The sequence below is a fragment of the Bombus vancouverensis genome, chromosome 9 (genome assembly GCF_051014615.1).
Source record: "Bombus vancouverensis nearcticus chromosome 9, iyBomVanc1_principal, whole genome shotgun sequence".
NCBI lineage: Eukaryota > Metazoa > Arthropoda > Insecta > Hymenoptera > Apidae > Bombus > Bombus vancouverensis.
Genome location: NC_134919.1, coordinates 16018511 through 16042963, shown reverse-complemented (window position 1 = coordinate 16042963; position 24453 = coordinate 16018511). Strand labels below are relative to the sequence as shown.

The 24453-nt window shown below is 38.5% G+C and overlaps 1 protein-coding gene across 10 annotated transcripts in view; it reads right to left on the bottom strand.

The window, feature by feature from the left end:
• The window catches only part of Rh50 (Rhesus blood group-associated glycoprotein Rh50), a 43187-nt gene that overhangs the window by 11808 nt on the left and 6926 nt on the right, over nucleotides 1–24453 (bottom strand). For 5 of the 10 annotated variants that reach the window (XM_033337977.2, XM_076621304.1, XM_076621302.1 and 2 more), the window contains exons 2-5: nucleotides 21843–22084; nucleotides 18976–19114; nucleotides 17478–17537; nucleotides 2298–2484 (exon numbers count right to left, since the gene is read on the bottom strand). In XM_033337977.2, coding sequence (XP_033193868.1) covers nucleotides 2298–2484; nucleotides 17478–17537; nucleotides 18976–19114; nucleotides 21843–21845 — 389 coding nt within the window. In that variant the 5' untranslated portion in view covers nucleotides 21846–22084. Of the gene's footprint in view, nucleotides 1–2297; nucleotides 2485–17477; nucleotides 17538–18975; nucleotides 19115–19405; nucleotides 19571–21842; nucleotides 22085–24453 lie in introns of those variants that run through there. The other 5 variants (XM_033337980.2, XM_076621306.1, XM_033337978.2 and 2 more) reach the window with 4 other exon arrangements.

The following is a 24453-nucleotide window of genomic DNA, read 5'->3' as shown; positions in this document are numbered from 1 at the left end:
TGAATACCCAGAAAACCTTTGCCGGATTAAAGAAACTTTATGTAACATCGTGCAACAGACTCCGTACAGTATACTCCAAAATTGTTCTTGCAATTTAGAGTCTCGCGTGACGCGTTAGATTCGCGTTAAAATTATTTCCAACTTTCTTGCAAGATTGTGTAGCATCAAAGCGTACGAAAGTTGTGAGAAAATCTCGCGACGTTACGCAATAATTTTTCCACGCATTGGAAGTTTATAAAACGTTTTAAAATGTAGCCGAGTCAATTTGAAATATCGTTGCAAGTAGGAAATATTCTGCGGAACATTTCCATATTACACGTGCGACTATTTGCAACAATATTCTAAAACAATATCGAGTACTTTACGAGTTTATAGAATGTTTTAGTACAGCTTGGAGTATTTCGAAATCGTATTTTCCTCTCTCTAAACAACTTCAACGTTACACCATACACGCCATTATTTTGACTTTGTAGATCGTTGTGGGGTATTACAGTACAGAGTAGAGCAGGTTTATACGTAGAACATTTTGGAAATAGTTTAGAATAATTCGGAACGTAGTTGCATATTGGAATTCCCTCTCTAGGGAATTGCTATGTTACTCGGAAACATTTTTACGATACCCTTGAATATTATAGGCTATCCATAATACTATAGGATAGTTTGTAACTTTGTTGTAGTAAATCTGTAGATCGACGACATCTTTGAAAAACTTTCAGTTAAGTTCGCAGTGTTGCAACAATGATTTAAAAGTCCGTGGAATTTGTCAGAACGTGTCCGACGATATTTTCAAGTTTTCTATAACATACCGATTATTTGGAAAAATAGGTCGAAATTTGTTTTCTATTTTTTTTTTTTTCTAATAATAACAGCGACTAACCGAGTGAAATAAAAAGTTAGATTCTTCGTCAAAACGAAATATTATTAACAGCGAGACAAAAGAAAAGTAGTTGATAAGACTTTTGTTAACCAGAGTACGAATGTTGGAAAAATACGAAGTCTACTATTTAATGGACGTAACGTATACGGAAAGGTGATATCGTGTCTCCTAAGGTTTTAAAGTAAAATCATGGAAAGGGCTGGTGTATGAAAAGGATGCTCGGAAAGAGTTAATTTAACTCTGAGAAAAGTCGCGTAATGAATATTATATGTTTCAATTAGCTTGCTTACAACCTTAATTCCATGATAATTCCGACTCGGAATCTGGTCAAGCGAGGAAGTTTTCAACGATTCAGAATATCCTCATTGTGAATGCGACGACATAATTAGCCGCGAGAGTAATTACTTTCGCTTTCGTTAGTTTCTGCCTCTCAAAGCACCGTTCTCCGTTTCCGTGATCCTTGCGAAAATCTTACCGCCGGTAATTTCGAATCTTCTTTGACTTAAAATTTTTGAAAATCTCGTTTACGTCATCCTTAATTAATCATATGCTTCAACCAAAACCGAAATACGTTTCTATCGTTTCATCGCGACGAATCACAAACGAAGCAGCGCTGTGATCGAAAAAGAATAAAATTTCCTGTGCTTTGTTCCTTGCGTAAAATTATTATTTACGAATATTTCCGTTTTAAAGCTTTTAACTGTATTATCTGCTATACACGTTTTTGTAACAGTTTCCGCTATTGTAAATATTTTAGTTTTGGATGTTGGACGTGAAAAATATTCAAGTCGCAGGAAATTTTTTATTCGTTGTACGTTACCGCGAAGAATCGCTGAGTTAAATAAAATACATTTTACAATTAAATAAAATTACAGTGAATTTTATTCAACCGTTGTATTCCTGTGCTTTTTCTCCCCTCGCAAATTGTTATGCAAATTCGTTAGCGTTCCCATTACATATATGTATTTGCAAAGCGCGAGAACCAATCACCATTTATAATTCCATCAGCCGTGTAATTTGTAATTCAAAATTTCGAAAGCAGCTCGTGGATTAGCGAAGCTTAGCCAAACGATCTATAATTCGTGAGGTTTGTTTGAAACTTTTAAAACTACCAGTTCCACGATGAAAGTTTTCATTTAATTATTTTAATGGAACGCTTCGTCGGCTACATATGCATTGGAAAAACTTTTCCATGGGATTAACCATAGGCTCTCCGATTTACGGCTAGACTATCCGGTTTTTTCGGTAATTTCCTACGGTTGGTCGTGTTACAGAACTTTAGACACGGCGTTAAATAACCGATGTAAATATAAATTATTCGTATAAACGTAATAGGAAATTGATTATCGCGATATTGCCGAAATAATACGTGAAATGAAAATAAAACTGCGATAAATATCGTGATAAAAATCTCACCAACCTTTTTAACGACAAGGGAGACGCGCTGTCTATCTGGAAATTCGTCACTCCCTCGCAGATCATGGCAACCTGGATCAAAATAGCGCCGAGTAGGAACGTCAGTCCAATCGCGCTTTGTCCGTATCTTCTTAGAAACGTCATCAGGAAGCCGAATCCGATCCAGATCATCACGTGGACATCTTGATACACTGAGTCGTTTTAACGGTGGCCCGAAATCGCACGCGTGCACAAGGGGAAAACAGAAAGAGCTCTTTGTAGGCGCATGCACAGCTCGCGTGCGGTTAATCAGCCTGGCTCGCTCGCTCGTTTGTTCGCCGGAGATCGGTGTTAATCGCTCGTTAATTGATCGTTGTAATTACGTGGCCCGTTCGAAGGAAGAACGCGGTTTCTCAGAAATGGCTGGGGCGATTCGAAGATGGCTGTGTGAGCTTTCTTCGCCAGGTATATCCATCGATGTTTCCGGTTGGAGGATAACTCGTCGGTGAAACGCGTTGATAGACGAATCGTAAGGCGTAAGAAATCCAAAGCGAATCGCGCGTTTTCTTTCGTAGCATAGAAGAATTGACATTTGGTACTTTTGTCTTTTCGATACAATTTTTTGAGAGGACGAGGGTGAGTTTCCTGCGCGTGACGGAGGATCGTTGATTCCCATGTCTGATATATTAATAGGCGAGTAGCATGCAACAAATTTAGAACTAATTGCACGACTTCTTTTAATGGTAAAGAGAAGCTGGTCTTTTCCTTTTCGCGATGGAATTTTTTCAGAAGCCGGATGAACGTGTTTTGAGAGTGGAATCTGGTTCAGTTAAGTGGATAAAACGTAATACACGTTCAAGGTATCACTTAAAGCAGATAGGATAATTTAATGGTTTTTATGCTAGAAGAGACTTGAAGCTTCCGTGTGCTTCTTTTTTCAACGGTATGAAGTATGGTTTGATTGATGAGTTCGTTTGGTTATGTGAATAATGTAATGTAATACATGTTTAAGGTTTTATGTACGGTAAATAGGGTAATCATTCTTGCAGGGAAGAAGATTTGACGTTCCTTTCATAGACTTTTTTTTGTCATTGCTCAAACAGCTCAAAGAGCGATTTCGATTAAATTTGATTCTTTGATGCGACTCTTTTTTGATTTTCCGAAACGCGGTTCATTCTACGTATTTGTCAGAGAATAATCGTTGAAATTTCTATTGTGTCTTCGTTTAGAAATATTTAGAGTATCTATTTTTGGAATTTTTTTAAGTATCATTTCCGAATTTCCTGTGAAAAATTGGCTATGTAACTTTGACCTGTTGACAATTCTTCGTTGGTTACGTCGAAGAATTGATTTAACGTGATTGATTATGTATCAGTGAGATGTACGTGGAGTGACACATTAACCGACACGTTGCCATAATTTAATTTTCCGTCGTTTAACGAACATCAAAATCGTTCCGCATAATTGACACTGTTACATATATCGATGTATTTAGCTGTTAAAATTATCGATAATCGCCGATATATATAAGCAATGATGGAATTGGATTAATTCGCAGTAGGAACTTTTACCGGAAGTAAAAGCGTAAAGAGGAGTCTGCAGGCAATTGTGTTTTTTAAGATAAACGTTCTGAGATAAACGTGTCTTCGTACTTTTATATTCAGAATTCGCTATATTCTACGGAATCTTATTACAGAAAAGTTGGACATTCCATTTGAAAAACTGAATACAACGCCGTTTGAAAAATTCCTAATCGAAATTGCTAAATCTTTTCTCTGTAACTCTATCTGCAAAAGAATTTCTAACCATCGTATCGTACGTTATTTATTCCTACGATTTTTATAGATATCCAAGATCTCTTCTAATTCCAAATAACAACGATGTTTCATACAATACAATGTTTCGAGAAATAACAAACTCTTCTAATATTATCAATTTCAATAATTCTCCTCTATCCCGCATTCTTAATTAAAACGTGACACAGAGACCGAAATAAAAAGGCGACCGGTTGTCGCCGCTCAAGAAATCGATACTAATTTTCACGATAAAAACCTGGTGCTTCCGGTTCGCGTGAACCTTCCGCGCGAAAGATATCCGGACGTTCTATCCCCTGACGTAGACGGTCGTGGTTGTAACTCTTCGCCGCTGCACGTAATCGATTTCACCGGTTTGAATTTTCATCCGTGGGCGAAATTAAGCGCGAATAAATCAAACACGTAAAAGAGGCTGGATTAAGAGGCGACACGCCGGCCGTTCCGCTGTAAAATATGTTCGTAAATCATTGGGAAACCGGCGGACGTCTTAGGATTCGCTTCGAAACAGATAATTCGCGCTTCGCCCCGGGACTCATCCATCACCGGGTGTCGCTGCTTCACCGTGAATGCATAATAACCGGAAAATCGCGCTGATCCGGGTCACCGTTTTTGCTGGGGAAACGAGTCGGCTGATAGCGACTGGTGGCGGGATTCGAATTTTCCCTTGTAATTCCTTCGAACACCGTTGATGCAAGAAAATCGGCCTCCGTCGATTTTCGTCGCGAAGAAAGTTGCAGCTCGAAGTTGGATTTGCCTGTCATTGATCATTGGCTGGGCAAAGACGTGAAAGAATTGGTGATTATTCGACGAATGATAGATTGCTACTTGAACGTATTCGGATATCTGCTCGCTTTTGATAAAGCAATGCTAACAAAATGGTAGAATTATTAATATTAATTATTAATTTAATCGCGAGATGTAAATTTCGGTAGTTAGCGATTCGTTTCATCTTGGAAACTCGAAGCGGAAAAAAGGAAGAGACGACGTTAGTTATGCGATGATCTGATAATTACTTCGTAAATCGTTCGTTTTGACGTTTTTCGTAGCTTCATCGCGTTGTCAAAGGATTAATAATATTCTCGGTGTACGTATTTCTGAGAGTGAACGGCGCAAGAATATCTGAATGACGGACAACTTATTCCAACATTTCCTTAGGAAGTGGAGCGGTATGAAAGAAGAGGAAACTTTCCCGGTACTGGTGATCTATTTATTTATCATAGGTATTGCGGTGTCACTGTCACCAGTGTAATTTATATGCGGATAACCGATGATCGAGGAGTCAAGTCGAAATTCAAGTGGGTCGGAGGCACATTTCATAAGAAGGCGGAGCTTTTCTTCGAGCGCCTCGTTTCTCGTCGAGCGTGTGCATACTACATCGTATCGATACATCGAGACGTCGTCACAGATATAGCGAACGCCACCAGAAAACGAAGATTAAGAAGCTTCGAAACATGTGCAGCTGCGCTTCTACACGAAAAGGGACAAATATGAATTATTAATAGAATAAATATGAATAACTTTTGACGCTCGATCTTAAAATTTAAATATGAATTCTATCGATATCGTTAATAATTAATGAGAACTCTTCTTTCGATCTTTTCTATCAGTTGCAGATTATTTTACCTTTTTCTCTTATTTTACGAATGAAATTCAATTAAATCACGACGATACGAAAAATTCAAACTCCGTGATAAATATCCCTCGGTAACGAAGATATCTCATTTTCGCCGATCCGTCGAATCTTTCTCGCCCTAAACAAGACGTTCTGATAAAAATCCTGGATCTCACGGTCCTTTAAACGCGCGATGAATTACCATCGATATTTTTATTCAACTCGAAGCCACCGAAAAAGAAGAGAAGATATGAGACGAAATATAAAACGCGAATTCGACTAAAAAGGGGAAAAAGGGAAAACGAAGGGGATAAGACTTGGTTACGCGTTTACGCCGCAGAAAACCATTGGTTTCCGGTGGAAATTATTCGAGTCACGTCCGGATAATCTATTTATCACTTGAAGCATCGCTGTCGCTGTCGTGACTTTTATGAGAAACAGAGAGAGAAAGAGAGAGAGAGGAGAGAGAGGGGTGAGAGAGAGAGAGGGGTGAGAGAGAGAGAGAGGGAGAGAGAGAGGGAGGGAGGGAGGGAGCGAGAAAAGGAAGGTTCGACGGTGGCCTCTCTTTTTGCTCGTTCGCATCCATCAAACGGTAATTTTGAAAAGCCAGCGAGGGAAACGGAATCGACGACGATAAAGTTGCAGCGGAATCGCATTAGCCGACTTTCAAACCAAAGATAATTGGCCCCGACGTCGACGTGACTCGATTATTCCCTCGAATGAGTAGTTAAAATCACCTAATTCCCCTCTCGAAAGTTGTTTGTCCGAAAGTTACCTGATTTCCACCTTTTTTCGCTATTATTTTTCCTTCCACTTTGATAATATCGCAATTTTCTTAGGATCATTTTTATAACGTTGAATTTTAATTGGACGAGATATGCAAATGATAGGATAAGAATTTTTAATAACATCGCTTCTTTTCAAGCACGCGTTTAAACAAAAATACACGAAATGGAAAGAAAGTATTAAAAATGAACAAAACTCTTATCGTTAGTTTCACCCTATAATACGCCTGTGCCGCCTATAAAAAAAGGGAAGATACCGATAAATTGTATTTTCTGAATAGAAATGAAAAAGCAGAATATCCCTTTTAGCTAATTTGATAACTTTCTCGCTAATCCAAGGATTCTTTCGCTAGCTTTCATAATTTTATATTATCCACGGTGGTTACACCGAAAGCTTCGCGGTTTAATAATCACGAAGTTTCGCGAAACTGTCGCGTAACACCATATTTTCTCATTCAAACGTTCCGTTAGACTTCGCTGAACTCTCAGCCAACGTTCCGATTTTTTTCAAAACCCGTGACCTTTTCACGCGCGTTGTGCAGCGTGGCATAATCCAGCTGGTATAAGTTGGCGAAACTTAAGCCTGCAACTTGTATATAAACAGGTATGTATAGTGTCAAACTTGGACCAGCTTCGCATGGATTGCGCAAAAGTTTCTCCCGGAATGGCAAAATTTACACGTTTCGCGTCGCTGCGTATCTTTTTCGTACGAGAAACGATTTTCCAGCACGATTTCTACCACACCGCCTCTATTTAATACGTTTACGTGTAAACAAAGGATTCGCGATCCATCCATTTGCAATGGAAAAACCCGTGTTGTATCCAAATTCGCAATATCGATCGTTTTATCGTTAATTCGAGCTGATCGATCTGTGCCATTTCGCGCGAATTCTCGCAATAAAATGACGATACGGACGCTTTTATCTGTCATCATTTTTCCACAAAGATTTGGTTTTGTCGTTTTCATCTGCACGATCCCTTTATTTCACCCGTGGATATCGTTAACATCATAGATATTTCTCATTTATATCCAGATACGTTTATGCTTTTATTTTTCGGAATTTCATTTAAACACGTAACCGTGTAAAGAGGGTCCTCGGTGAGAATATTGGTATTTACTAATTACGCTAGATGTTGTTGTAACGTTTCTTTTTCACGGAAGGAGAGGTATTTTTTATCGCATATTTCATTGGTCCGGTATGAAAGAAATTTATTGTAGGTTGTAAAAATAGGATAAATAAAAATCGCGAGTTGCGAAAACGAAAAATGGAAAATCGTCGCTCGATTACGTAGTACAATTTTAAAGAATGCAATTTATTCGGCCCTGCTGAGCACCGTTGCTCTTTCTTTTTACATTGTACGCTGTTTTGTACGCCGAACGAATAACAAAGTGGTGAAAGGGGAAGAAATTGTTCGTTACGAGTTCCTATTGGAAGGAAATTATGGTGGAAGAACCCTTTGTCGGGTCCGGTTTATAGAGGTATAAAGCTGGTTTAAGAGCGCACTATAAAAAACGTGAACTTACAAATGAATTTATAAAAAGAGACTTAAATCATTCCGCTGGAAATATCGATAATAACATTTATGAAACATTAATGTCAGAATTTCAATTACCGATCGTTATTAGCTACTCGTATTATTCAAAGGCACGCGTTACTAAATGCGTATCGATTTTTAACAAGCCTCGAATTACCTTTCGTTTCTTCGTGAAAAATTAATTCGAATCTCGTATCTTTCGAAACTCGAACTTTCAGAAACAGAAAATACCAAGTAACTTTTCTTTCCAATTATTCTTCTTGAGATATGTATAACTTTCTGTGCTGGACTGGCTTAAATGCGTAATAGAGATACTTGTATGTGAATATCAGTGTGTGGAAGTATGTGTGTCCGCAGCGTCTCGAAAACAAAGGAACGTAAACTGTTCAGTCGGTTAACAATCGGGTGAGAAAGAAAGTGCTGAGGCGCGTGCAAGTGTGTATCGATGAATATATAAGGAATCGTCCATGAAATAAATATATCATTATTTTAATATTAATCCTCGGTATAAATTTAGTGTTCCTGTAACATTATTTCGGCTTCAAAGATGCACAATTTTCAACAATTATTTCGTTTTTTAGCGCACGTTTCTGAATACGATGGAAGTAACGTTGACGAGTCAATAAGTAAACAAATTTCTTTTACCGCATTTTCTGCCACGTTTCGTCGAAGAGAAAGCGTTGTTTCTCGACGTTGCATTCAAACGGAAGACGACAATAGGACGCCTACATTTCCGTATCGTTCGCAGGCCATTCCCAAGCCTTTCTCCGTAACAGTCGCGATTTCCATGAGAAGGAAATTTGGTGGCGCGCGCGAATACTAAACCGATTTCCATGAGAAAACACGCGCCTGGCCTGGCCGTAGACGTCTGAAAATTTATAATCTTTGAGAAGCAACGAGATTAGCCCGCCAATTATGCCGCTGCCCGCAGACCCAGTTACGTAATCTACGCAAAGTATCACTTTGAAATTCAGATTCCACCGGATAAAGTGTTGACCACGTGCTCATCCGCGTTATTCCGCCTTCGAAATTCCCGAGACACTGGCGTCCCTGTTACGTTTACGCGTGTAATAACCTCCTTAACCGTGTTATTATCGTTTGCTGGAATTCGCGAATCTACACCAAATTGTCGAGTCACAGTTATATCCGAATCTCGTCTTTACCAAAGACTCGTCTTTTGTAGATCTTTTTATTTTCGTATTTCCCTGTTAAATATTTATCCCGAAGTCTATTGTACACTGTCTTTTCCAAAGAATATCTTAAACCGATCGTATCCCGTATTTGATGGAATCGTTGTGGAATGATATTTTTAACGTACACGTTGCGACAGAAATTGTTCTGCTGCTGTTCCTTGCGAGTTTAAAATTAGAGATATTGATTTGCAATATGTACCTTTATACGTCGCTTTGAATTCAGTTCTTTTAGACCTATACCTTTATTGGAACTTTTTGCAGAACTTTTCTCGACGCAAGATGAAAGATATTTAAATGTTGGAATTTTTGGACCGAATGGTATTTTTAATAGGTGGATTGTTGCAGAATTTGTTGATACTGTTCCTTGCAATGTTAACGTTTTGACGTCGGTATGCTGCAGCGTGCACGTAGTCTCACCACCCGCACATTTTTATAGGGTAAATATGTAAATGGAAAATGTGGAAACGTTGGAAAAAATAAAAAGAACGTCCTTCCACGTGTGCCATCGGCGACGCTCGAGAAACTCAAGACGTGGATTCACATCTGGCGACGTCAATGTGTTAAGATTAAAATCTTCGATTACAATATCTATATTTTTGTACGCGTTTTCAAAGCGTTTTGTTCCGTTCGATCGCGTGTCTCTAACGGAGAAACGCAAGACGAAAGATACCTGGAAATTATAACTTTAGGAAGAAAGGACATTTTTGTCAACAACAAGGACGTAGCTCGTCGTAAAGCGTACAATAATAGAGTAGTTTGTTATTTTACGTAATACGATCTTAAAAAGGGCAGAGAATATTCACAGACGACTATTAAATTACGCGATCATTCGTTAGATCGAGCGTTCGAAATATTTTTCAACAAAAAATACTTTTCTTGACCAAGTGGTTTTTGACTCAAGTTGCGAGTTTTTAACGAATATTTAAATGTACGCGTTTGAGGAAATTGCCAGTCTAAGACGAATGGAACGGAACGTTTGAGTAACGGACTTTATAAACAATGAAACTCTTGCTTTGAAGGAATGGCACGTTTCCACCTCTGGATGCTACTGGAAGCTTCTCCTTTCATTTCCCTAAAGGCGTCTATCATAAAAAACAAGCATCCTCGTTTCCATTCTTTTTTCACGAACTCCCATCTCAACGATCAAACGCGATCTCAGCTTCAATAGAACTCAGCTTCATCAACCATTTACAAACACATCCGATTTTCACGGTCTTCATACTTTGAATCTCTTAGAATCTATAAAAAACAGCTATTTCGCGTCTCTCAGAATTCAGAAGCTGAGTTGTAAATATTTCAATAAAATCATAATAAATTCAACACGAACTTCATCAACTCTATCTGCTTACCGTAGCTTCGAATTTTTTAAGGCTCGCCAGGGTTACAAAGATTCGTGCAAAAAATTGACAATATTTTACTAAACTTAAATTCGACACGATCCTCGAAGCTTGAAATTGTTCCAAACGTGCCGGAATCGCAGGCATCTCGATAGCGTTGAATTTACCAAGAAATTCGGCATTTTCACGTGCGTTTCATTCGCAAAATCTCGAATCTTTGAAAACGTACGCAGAGACGACACGAACGTCTCGCGAAAGAGAGACGATGGAATTAAAAAATTCGACGAACAGCCGGCACGCGAAAACAAAACAAGCCTATACGAAATCATGACGATTATCGTCAGCGAAGAAACCAACGATTTCGTAATCGTGGAGAGTCGGTCGTTTTGAAGGACGGCGTAGGACGATTTGGCGAAACACAGTGCCGGCCATATCTTATAAAGAGGTTTCTGGTGTAGCTGTACGACGTTAATATACGTACTTTATCCGACTCCATGGATAAAGTTAAGCCCTGGCGTCGACTCTTTACATCCTTCCACGGGTATACACGAGTTCCACGGAATATTACGCAAGCGTATCTGTCTCCCTGCCTCTCGTTATCTTTCACTGGCTACGATTTCCTCGCCGTCTTTCGTTGCTCGTGATCTTTCACGAAACCGCACGATGAAAGAAGAGCGAAGAAAAACGCGTAGTTTCTCGTTGGAGGGGTAAAAATCGCAACGAGAAAATGAAGAAGGAAACGTATATACAGCAGAGTGGGTGGAAATTCGTGGTTGAAGCGTGCTCGGGGAGATTCCGCGGTTCGAAATAAGGCAAAAATCAGGAATAAGAAAACCGCGTTTGAAGAAGGAACCGTCTTTAGTTCAAATATTCTGTCTGGCATTTGTTCGTTTCTCAAGATATAAATACATATTTGAGGTGGCTGGTGGATTTTTATCTTTTATGTAAAATTACGTTGTACAGGTATAATGGCTAAATATTTACGAAAGCGAAATACGATTAAATATTTGAAATTTAAAGCACGGGAACAGAGACGGCACAAAGAAAACGATAGGAGCTTCGGCTTGCTTTGATTATTCCAGACGACGGATAAGGATATCTGGTTCGACGAGTTTTCGCGAAACAGAAGTTCTCAAAGTAGTTCTGGTATCTTTAATTTTCATCTCACGCTTAATTACCGTGGGCGTGCCGTGGGCGTTTCAACGCTTACACGGATGATCGTGTATTTACAGCACCATGTAACTAATCCAGTATTATTCAGAAATATAAGAGAAAGATCGTGTTTTATTACGAACGTTCTACTTCCACCAACTAACCAGCACAAATACGTTGAACCAGGTAAAAGAAGAAAAATGAGAAAGAAGGAGGGAAAAGGGAATAAAAATACAAAAGAGGAAGACGAATAAGGGTAGAAAGCCGTGGGAGGTCCCCATCGAGAGAGACCGAGATCGTAGGACTTACGTGTGTACGTGACCGGCAAAGAGCTTGGTTTTCCATTTAGATGAGGCGAGTAGCTGTTCTGCCTGTTACCGGCGTCCGCCTCGGGGGCGTAATCGAACGTAGCCAAAAAACCGCATAGGAGAAAGCCCTCGATAAAGAGGAGCACGATAGCGTTCCATAGGCTGTTCGACGTCCTCATCCTTTTCTCCGCTTTCCCTTTACCCTCGTGAGAAAGCTTTTCTTCGCGGGCAACGCTGGCCGCGAAATTACCACGGCACTCTCTGGCACCCAGGGGGTGATTTTTCCTCTCCGCGTAGCCTCGTCACCTGCCACAGCCACGGTTTAACCATTTCTCGTTTCTATGAATCGAATCTATGAATCGGATCTATGAGTCGAACCACGATTCCAGCTCGTTCGTTCAACGTCCCCTGGGAGTTATCGTTTCCACGGTATTATATCGAACTTCTTCTCGGTTTTTAGAGGGTTTCAGGGGTTGATTGGTTGCGAGGATGCTTGATTAGTATCGGACAATAGGGTAGGTAAAGATTTTTGCATTCCTTTTCTCACGACGCAGTTCAAGAAGAATCGAGTTGCCGAGGTTTTGTTATCTTTTCCAGCGAGTTTTCTAACCTTTTGCACTCTGAATTTTATTTCAATTTCGTTACCAGCAGCTCTCAACGCTTTTAAGTGTTTATTTGAAATTTACATTAACCAAAGAATAAGACAATTTAAGTAAATAAACGAAGAAAGAAATTCAATTAAATACCAGTTTTATTCACACTATCGTTGTATTTTGTAATTTTTAAGCGTATCATATATCTTGAAACAATTTCCAGAATGCAATCCTGGTTTTCTTTCGTGCGTTGCATAAAAAAAAGGTGGGACTGAAAAAATGTCGAGCGGGACTCGACAAAGGAGCTCCTGAGATAAAAACTGATGTCGTGTCACATAGAAGTGCAAAGGGTTAATTCTCCGGCTGTGAGTCACGATGGATCTTCGTCACTTGGATCACGCGTTTCGATTCAACGTTAAGCTCTTCGAACGACGCGAATCTCTTTTGGAAAGGGAGGAAAGTCAGATTCGATAGAATTTCCTTTCTTCGTCGTTCGCGAGTCCTTTAGTTTAGGCGAATCTCTTGGTAGACGGCGAATAATACAACGGTTACGTTTGTACGCTGTTTTGATAGATCACGTTGAACTTTGGATAGATAGCTGTCACTTCTTTCACAACGATGAAGTACTTTCCTTCCAGTTAGAACGTTTCTAACTTAATAAATCTCCGAACGTATTAATCAAGTTTTTATTCTTTTGCTTCGTAATAAAATACGGTACGATAGCGGAAGAATTAAAAAGAAAAAAAAAGGAAAAGAAGAAGCGACAAGACAAAAAGGGGAAGGAACGAAGACACGCGAGCTGTATCGATTTCGCGCAAAAATAAAGAGAAACAAACCTATTGAAATGGTATCCAGCTTTTTCCCCTTCGTTAACGCACGTCGAATTCGCTTAACCGTCGATTCTCGTTGCAAAGGAGGACGTTGGGTAACCGACCACCTCTTCTGTTCACTGTTTATCGGAATTCTATCTGGTAACTCTTACGATACTCGATCCGTAGCGCATCCACGGGGTTCTGGTATGCCACAGTGCATATACGAGCTACGCAGGAGAACCACGGTCTTTTGAATAAACCCGATAAAAATCGGTGGCATTTTGTAAATCAATGAGGGAGTTGAAACCTATGGCCTCTTTCTTCGCTTTCGTCTCGGTGCGTCTCGAACTTGTATCACCTATCGACTAAACATTCCAATGAATTCGATTCCAGACGACGGCAAAGAACAACGAGGAAGAAACACGTGCTCCTTTTGTTTTTATAGAAGTTCCATCGCCACGAAGTCTCGAGTGCACATCTTGCTTAATATGCGATTGCCTGGCTCCATTCGCGGTGCTATTATCAAAGATATGTATTAGGTTGTCCGAAATGTTTCTTTCGTTTTAGACGGAAATAATAGACGCACGATGTTTCTTGTTTTATATTAGTTTATCAAATTATGCGCGAATGTAATAATAGAAATAGAACGAAATGAATCACACCTAATTCGATAAAATAATATAAAACAGAAATTGTTGTTCGTCTATTATCACCTTATGGAACGAAAGAAACTTTTCGGACAACCTAATAAGCGAGTTTATGTGTGGGCTTACGTGTCGTTCGATATATCTTGGTATATTGGTAATTTGTAGCTTCAGTTTGGTGAGACGACGTTTTTGCTAGCAATTGGTAGAATTGAAACGTTGGCGAATGAGCTCTTTTTTGTATAGTTGAAGCAATATTGTTAATGAGATTAAGGTGAGCATTGTTTACTTTAGTCGACGCTCATATCGAGAAGATTAAAGTTCTGCAAGTAAGTTAGTCGAGTCAAGTAACTGTAGTTAATTAAGGAACAATACAGTTCGATTATAAAAGCAAATTTTTCAGAAGAAAATTTTGCAAGTCAGTTGGTCATACTATCGAAGGTGAAACCAACATATTAGTAAAACTATAGATCTACGAATAAATTGGCTTTGTTCGTTGAGTAATTAAACGACTAGCAATAAAGTTCTGTAGTATCGTAAATGATAATTATGATTTATTTCCAATGAATGGATTGCACAGATGTTGATTAAACAGGAAACGATGGTTGTTTAACGTGAACTAATCGCAATAACGTACTATAATTTAGACAACTCAATTTGCCACTCTCGTCACCACGGATCCAAGCTCTCTCTCTCTCTCTCTCACGCGGACCACACTCTCTCGACAACGCAACTCGCACTCCCTGACTTCTCGATTCACACTCTCTGGCTTCTCCACTGACACTGCCTGTTCTAGCATTCCTTTGTATTTTCTTAGGCCCACCACGCACGTGTCCCGCATCCGCACGTGGCCAGGCTCACGTAGGGATTTTCTATGAAACTATTCAGTCGAAGGACCGACGACACATTGATGGGCCTGTCGATATCTCGGCTCTCTGGCGACAATGTTTATGGCTACCCACGGTGAAAGAAGAAATATACGAGTTCAGAAACAGATATAATATAAGAGTTAACAAACACCAAAACCCATTAGCTACCCAACTACTTGACACGATGGATCAGATCCGCAGACTAAAAAGACAATACCCTTTAGACTGAAGCATTAGATTCAACTAGAATCAAACATACTATAAGCTATTATAATCCAAGCTACAGTACCACGTCAAAAGAATTTACTTATAATTCTCAATGAGAATCGATCGTAAATAGTCAACGAAATAAAAAAAGAAAAGAAAATGTTCATGGTTCACCCGATATCTCTTAGGCCTTTCATCCCCGATACTACAGTTCTATCATTCAATTCATTCATTATACAAATCATGCTATTTAACGTAAAGTTATAAAATTGCGAAAGAGAAGTTTGCGATCCGCAACTTTCTAGCTATAGATTTTGTTACATTTTGAGCTTGCTCTTCCGTTTTCAGAGTAATTCTTCGTTGATTTTCTAGACGTAATATGCACCGACTCTTTAAACTAATAGAATTTGCTTTCGATAGAAATAGCCTCGTTAAATAACGCACAAAGACTACCGTGGCTGATTACGTGTTTTCCAAAAGAAAATACTATTCACGCTATCTTGTAAAGTTATCGGTATGTAACTGTTTCTTACTCTAGATTCCGAAATATTAATACAACTTTTATTATTTACGAGCAAAGAAAAATCTAATTATAAGATTAAACGGCACTGGTGAGCACCTAAACTCGCGTTTTACGCGTTTCGCTGCGCGTGAAAGCGGATCCTGGAAAGTTCTCGCCAGTCACTGTCGTTCTTCGCCGGATAATGCCGGCGCGGTTGTTAACTTCCGGCTGTGCTTACGTTTTGGTACCCAGCCTCCAATTAAACGGCCTCTACTACGATCCTAGTCTCGCAAATTCTATTATTTCGCGGCGCGAGTTGCCTCTGCTACCATTTTCACGAGTTTCATATGTTGCGAATATTTCCGGTTAGAACGTGTTTTACATGTTGTCTTCTTTTATATCTTCTTCTTATATCTGTTAGACCAGACTGGTGGAGATACCGGTGTGAAACGATTCTCGTGAACTTTGTTGAAATTATAGTGTGAAATCTTTTGCTCTTAGCGCAAGTTAATTGTTTTTATAATCCTTTTAATCGCAACTGCTTTCTCTTTATTTCGAATCTCAGCGTTCCTTCTAAATGAAGACACATCGGAAATTTCAAGACAAATTGCAATTAATAAATTGCTTATTTTACGCATAATTATCAAAAACAAATTCACACGATAAATTGTTTTATACGCCATCGTTTTTATTATCATCGCGAAGTAAACAAATACGCGGAGCTTTATATTTAGACGGAGAATATTTCCACGATCTCGACGTTAATTAAAATATTTCAATAAAATCCAAATTTCGATTTCCAAGTCCCTCTTCATCGGTTGGTTCTGATCTCGCTCGAAAATTCATCGCGTTTTATATCTTCGATAAAATTATTCACGGGGACATTAGCTATGAAATCAACGTGGCATTATTCAAATTCTCCAAGCGACAAAGTAAATGGACGAATTCATACGGATTATTCGGGCCGACCTCGAATAAACGTTCGGTCAGAGTCAAAGAGTGAATTAAATTAATAGAGCTCGAGAAAGAATATGACCGGGATGGATTTATTATTAAGCAGACGACCAGTTTGGTCTATCGACGTCGAAATTCTGTGACGCGTTAGTCGGATTTTTGAGATTTGCAGGAAACGATCACTCGAGTTAATATCGTTTCAAGCGAAGAATTATTATACGAGAATATGTTATCAATTATTCTCATGCAATTTAGATAATTCAGATAGACGGAGTAGATCCCAACAATAGAACCTTATTTCTTTTAAGCTCAAGGTTACCCCTTTTCTTTTTAAACGATGTCATTAACTTTCGTTTACGATTAAATTCACATACTCGTCGGTGTCTTTTTTATTTGAAATATCGTATGTGGATATTTGCGATCGTATATAATTATTTTGTAAATAACGAAAATCAGAGAGAACTCGAGAGCCATTTCAAACATCACGTAGTTCCTTCTTTCTTGGTAGAAAAGCAGATTTAAGAGGATAGTACTTGCATTTCAGTTTTCATAATTTCTTAATAATTATACAGAAACTAATCAGAAACTTCTGCGTTATAAATCAAAGAGCACAAAAGCTGCATATAAAACCGAGATCAGCATTTTTATGAAAGAAGATCGTATGCTACGCGGCCGGTAACATAATTCTAACACTCTGCATATTCCCCGTTTGCCAAAGTATAGCGTATACAGGTGGAGGAGCCATAAACCCCGAACTTGTTACAAGCTAGACTTCAAAGTCGAGGCCGAGGTTCGTTCTCGTTAAGGCAAAGACAGAGCTCTCCGGGATTCGTTTCTCACGGGGCGAATATAAATATGGAATTAAGTAAATTCGTTCGGATACTCACTCGGATAAACTCGTAACGGGTCCGTATCCGGTTTCTTGACGTGCTTCCGGCCGTGGTCGCCTGAAAGTTTAATTACTCCTTCAGTTATATGCACGCCACGACGGTGTGGAAATTTTATGAATATCCACCGGATCCATGCCGGAGGACATCTTTCTTTTCTCGTTACTTTCCCTTCGTCGGGAAAACGTTCTTCGCTTTTCCTCCTTCGATGCTCTTCGAACGTTGCTCAAGATACGTAGCACAAGGTGGTCTACGTTAACGTTACCAGAGGATAACGATGCTTCCAAGAGAAGTTACTTTAACGATCTTTAGAACAGTATATTTCTCGTGACACTTTGATTTAGACCGATGGAACGCGAACTGTATGATATTCGACGTACAAGTTCCATTTATATTTCGACTCGTCGTTCAACTCTGGATATTTATGGAAATTCGATCTGTTTATATTTTGTAATTGCGACCGAAAAAAGAAAATGAGTCCAGTCATTTAGAATTATATACGAAATATACGAAACAATATTTAAGGAAAATACGACGCAAAGATCGTTTCCTTCTCAATTTATCGCGACACGACACGATGCAACTTTATTCGCGACCGAGTAAAGGAATAAAAAAAGGAAAGTAAAGAGAAACAGAGACGAGGGTGAGTAATTGTTTGCTTCCTGGATCTTGTTCGTTTGTCTTTTCCTTTCTTCGTTTGATTTCACCCGGTGTATCTTGTAATTTGCCTAGAGATAATGGTAGATTGATGGTAAGGGAGGAAGGAAGAAGCGACAGTTTCTTCGTCTTGGGATGCTTTCCTTCTTCCTTCACCGAGACAAAATTAGACCGATAAAGGAAGCCGTGTACTACCGTTTATATTTAATTACCTTCTATACTTAACGCTTACAAAGGAAAGTCATTGGATTGGAAGTATCAAATTTTTGCCTATGTAAATGATAAAAAGTGATAATTGTAACCCTTTGCGATACGATGGTTCTGCAGTTTCACGATCAATTTGCCACCAACAAAATACGCTATTCGATAAAATCACTAAAAGCGAACATTCCGTGTTACCTCTTTTTACGTATCACAAAATTTTCTACGTTATTTAACCTCGCCAATTTTTATCGATTTTTTTACGATTAATCGACGTTTCGATCATTACGGGGAAAAAAAGCTTCGTAAAGGACCAAAAGTAATTGTTCAAATTCCACGTGTATTATCAATTCCATTAACATTTACGAACCTCATGTGCTAGAAAAACCAGGTTATTCGCATTTATTTGCGTATTCTCGTTGTTGCACAAGATTTATTCGCGTCGTAATCATTGGATCGTAAAGAGAATCACGGATGAAAATTTTCCAAAATTAATGTACAATGACCGTGTATATTTTTCGACGCGACGTCACGAGATACATATTCAACGATAATAACGGCGTGCTGGCCGCTGTGATAAGTTACATCGTCGAGTATAACTCGTCGCTCGTATGCACTCTCTTATGGAACTCATACAGACCTGTCTGTCCGTGATTTTTTAGCGAATTAGCGTCCGCCTCGGGTCCGTACGTCATCAACGCGCCCATTAGGACGATTAGGATGACTTGGACGAAGAACAGCTGGCATACTTGTTGCTTTCCACTCACGGAGAACATTCCCTAATGAAAGAAGCAAGGATTTAGTGGAAACTGGATAAATGTTTATTAACATTAGCTCTAATAACCGGCTTTAGACGTTTTAAGACGTCTTTTGTAAGCTGAACCTTTGTTTATGAATAAATGTTAAAGCGATTAATGTTATTTACCGTAGATCGCTTAGCTACGTGGAACAAGCAACACTTTGCTATTATTATCAGACCGCGAATATCCATGTAACTTCGATACAGGCAACTTAATTCGATTAAAACCTTTTATTTATTTATTTCAGATATTTTATATAACTTTGTATACCATATTTTTCATTTGTTCGTTTGTTACGTTGCGTTCGAGTATGTTCCTGTATCTTCAAATTTGTCGTAAGTGCATAAACATTTTGCAGTCCCGTTATCATATGTAGAGCTGAGAATGTGAGTGGTGTAGGTCGTGCTGCTGCGTAAAATAGTGTTCTGCGTTTACTGTTACGAAGCATTCGTTACATTTCTTCGAGTCACACATTTCTATAAGTCACACGGTATTATAGATGTGGCAAATAGTAGAGAGATTGTATGAAGGTAATTAAATGAGAGAGAGAGAGAGAGAGAGAGAAGAGAGGATGCAAGAGTAGTATAATTGCGAAGGTTTGCAGGAAAGTTCCGGACATAATTCACGAATAATATTATGATTAATGACTAATTATTACGATTATATCTAATACGATGGCAGAGACGTTGCTAAGCGACTGTAAGTACATTTTTAACTATCTGTTCGTGAGAATATTTACAGTTTCGTACTATACGTTTTTAAAATCGATCCTTCCAGCAAAGTTCTACTTCAAACAAATGTTATTCTCTATCTTTTATTAATCCGTTCAATACGAATCATTCGATAATTCGATATCGCAATCATACTACACATTCTGCGTATCAATTATAATCTAATAGCGAAGTTCCGCTACAAGACAGCAAATACATTCCATAAACATATTTACACTATTATATTACGACCAAATTAATTAGCAAATATAGATATAAACAGAAATTCCAATAAGCAATTGCTATATCCTCGACAATCTCAAACCGTTACACGTATCGCAGCTGTACATGCAATAACGGATCGAAATTTTCTCATAATCTGTTCTTAAAAATCGTCAGGAAATATACAACGGTTCGTGAGATTGCGCATAGTCGGCGTTATAAATATAAAATGTTCTAGGACGAAAAAGGGGAAATAATGCTTGCAATTATTCGAAGGTTTAAGCAGAAAAATTGCAAGCGCGGTACGATGGAAAACTCGATAATTCGTTAATCGTTTACAGAGATAATATTTGTAAGGCAAATTGCGTGCGCGTGAGCGATGCAGATAGATGTTGCTCGGTTTAATGATATCATATAATGTTAAAGCTGAAATTTCAGTCGCGTCGCTGCCAGTTGTGTCACTCTCCATCCGTTTTCATCGTTTTATCTTTCGATGCTGATTTTCCGCCGATAATTGCAAGCGGGAAACGCGCAACCAGCAAGAATGAAATTAATGAACCCGATACGTACACGCAGACGTTATTTCATCGACGATTTCGCTCTGCTTCAGGTTTTTCGCCTCTCTGAGCTAAGATACAGCTACTCGAGTCGATCGAGTTTCTACGTTTTAGGATTCGATCCTGAACTTTGCACGGAATAACCAAACTCGGTGCGTATTATGAGATTATACTATTAATCTTTGATGCAATAATGGAAGAACCAGGAAATGATTTGTATTAGGTCGTCCGAAAAGCTTCTTTAGTTTCATAAGGAAATAATGGATGCACGATATTCTCCATTTTATATTATTTTATCGAATTACGTATGATCCATTTTGTTCTATCAAAATAAGGATCACAACGTTCGACAGATTAGGTCTCATGTTTGTATAAAAATGCATTATTGTAAAAGACGTGTCTGTAAAAGAAAGACACTTCTCGGACAACCTAATATTTTAGATTTAGCGAGAAAAAATATCAAGAACGAGGAAATGATTTGTATTAGGTCGTCCGAAAAGTTTCTTTAGTTTTATAAGGAAATAATGGATGCACGATATTCTCCATTTTATATTATTTTATCGAATTACGTATGATCCATTTTGTTCTATCAAAATAAGGATCACAACGTTCGACAGATTAGGTCTCATGTTTGTATAAAGATGTATCGTTGTAAAAGACGTGTCTGTAAAAGAAAGACACTTTTCGGACAACCTAATATTTTAGGTTTTGCGAGAAAAAATATCGAGAAGGAGGAAATGAGTATAGCTCTATGACGGCTATATGATATTTTATCGTACAATTATTCTATTTTTCGAAGTTATTTCGTTGTTTATTTTACTCGCCGACCCCAATACTCGTATCTTGCTCTATATGGAGGAAATTGTAAACGAAAATTCGTCGACTTTTCGATTTCGAAATCGCTCGACGAATAACCTGTTAACCAAAGAGGACGAGTTAACTCGATCCTTGAATTACTTGTTCTTCTGGATATCTCGCGATGAAGATAATTTCTTAATTTAAATTCTCTTAAGAAGAAGGCTTTCCCACGAAGAAACTTCATTCCACTTTTATCACGTAACTTTACGCGTAATATCACGTTGTGCACATGCTTGGAAAAAGACTGATTAACGAAGAACAAATCGATCGAAAGCTGCGATCATGCACCGAAGCGATTCGTATCCAAATTTCACGATGGCAGCGTCGTTCGCGGCGACATCGTTCAGGCAATATTTTTACCATTTTGATTTAGATAGCTTTGTAACTTGCGGCCGGTTGCAAAAAGCTCGTTTCACCCTTCACTGGTCGTCGATCAACTCATAGTTCTCGCCTGACGCGACAGATTTTTTATTGTTTCAGAATTTCGTTTCGCCAAGAACTGTTCGTCTAAATGGAGCAGATCGTGTTCCCCGACGAGGCTATCTTAATTCGAACGACGTTGACGAATGACTGTGCCGGGGCAAAGATCGATGCAACGATGACTGTAAACGACGTAACGATGATCGTTGGGCGCGCGCGTTGAAAAGGTCTTTTTCGTCGTTCGAATAAATTCTTGTCTTTCGAGGTTGTGAATCACTCCGAACGGTTTGGAGAAAGGATAGATTTCTCAATTTTTCGTTACATTATTTAAGGCTTATATTTTATATCACAATAATTTTATAATACTTAATATTCTACAATACAATACTATTGTCAATTTGATCAAGTTCTAAATTTAGAAAAATAAAGAAATAAAAATTAAGAAGATAAATATCTATGGATTCTTTATTTGGCAAGAATACAAGCTAACACGATCGCAAGAAGAAGTTCCAATTAAGATTTTTTCTTCGAATAAAACTATTTATTTTAAGACAAATTACATCTCTATCGATACCATTTGTTCCGAGACGACGCTTATTACTGTAACAACCTAAAAATACATTGGTTTGGTATCGGTAACCCATCAAAACCTATTTCCCAATAAACACACGAACGACAGTTTCGCGATATACCCAGCGGTTTGTAGAAGAATCACACACAGAGGGACAAAAGTATCTGTCGTGAAATCAACGATTCTCGGCCGATATATCGGCTCGTTCCCGATATTGTTTATCCGTTTCTACGATGGACGATCCAATTACAACACGATTGATCCTGATTGACCTCGTCGTCTAAATCTCCCCAACGGATATACGCCATTCCCTTAATGCCGACACGTTTGACGCGCGAACAGTGTCGCGAAGCTAACGTATAGCGTTTTTCAACGGAGGCGATCCGTTCGACAGAAACGTTATTATCCAGTCTTGCCTGGTGTTAATCGATTTCTCGTACAGTTCAGTGGGAAAGGATCGTTGAAAACGTTCACGCCTAATATTTCATCGTGGCACGTTTGGCCGGCAAACGATTTCTCGAACGTGTTGTTCGTGCCGCGTACTAGCAGTTCCAGTGATTAATTAACGAGCAATGAGTAGTGGAATTAGCGTTAATTCTCCTTTAAGTCGCTTAAGACTGAAATTTGATCGAATTAAATCTTAGCTGGAACGTGGACTGCGAGTGTTTGTGCGGATTCAAATACTTTGGGAAAATCGGAAATTTCATATTTAAAAAACGTAGAGTATCGTAAAACTTGCTATTAAATTCTCTCTGCAAAGATTCTTGAATTTTAATTCACTTTGTTCTTTCCCTGCCAACCTTTTTCACGTTTCTCTGTTTTAAATCGCACGATATTGTTTTCGTTCGGCGAGCGAACAATCAATAAAGCGGAAAGTCAATCGGCTATTGTTATTACGCGATTAACTCGTAACCGCAAACTAACGTTCGATTGTTCGTCGACGATTCGAGAGGCGGTTTCTCGTCGACGATGCAAAAAGTGTCACGCGAGCGTCAAACGAAATAGCAATCGAATGTATTAGGAATGAAATCGTGACTGAACGATCCCATGTGAACAACTTCATACGGAATAACGAAAAGAGATGATAGATTTCTTTGTAATTTTCTGAAAACAACACGACCATTTAACTCGTCGCAATCGAATATTTTATAGTTAAAAACTAGCGTATCTCGTCTGTTTAATTTTTGTAACGCAACGGTGAACCGACCGAACGATAATAATTATAACTTTGTAGAAATAATTTTTAATCGATGATATTCTTATCGATCAATTAATTTTAACTATTCTTCCAACTGGCCAATTTTTTAATTTCCTTATTTAAAAAATGTTTTAATTGTCAAACACTTAGAGCTTCGTCGCTCGTTGTTCGTTCGATAATATCATGTTTAATCGATTTCTCTGTATTATTTTATTGCTCAATCCCTAATGGGTTAAAAGAAGGACAAAAGAAGATATTGCGACCTATTTTTATTAAAAGTATAATAAGAATTTCTATCGTTCAAATTCTCATTATTTAAACGCTTTTACTGTATAGAAGATTTTAATGGCGCTCAGAAGCGAAACGTTAGATACTGTCCTCCTTCGATCGTTCGTACAATGCGGAAAAAACAAACAAAAAAATAAATAGAGAGAAAAGAAAAATATCGATATCTGTATGCGAGGAAGCTCTCGAATTCAATGGAAAATCGACTGGAGAGGCTGAAAAACTTGCGTGATTCCGGCCCGCCGGAAAAATATGGAACTCGTAACTCAAACCTTTACCCAAAACATTCCTTTTTCTCTTGCTATTACCATTTTGCTTTCTCTCTTCTGTTGTTCCTTTCTTTTTAAATCGCATAAAAATCAATACCCGACAAAAACAGGTATTACGTTGCTGTATGTCGAATAGAATAGAGGAACTCGCCAACTCTTGATTAAATTGTCCCCCTTTTTCTAAAAATTATTTTTTCCTATCTTTTATATTTTTTTACAATATACTAC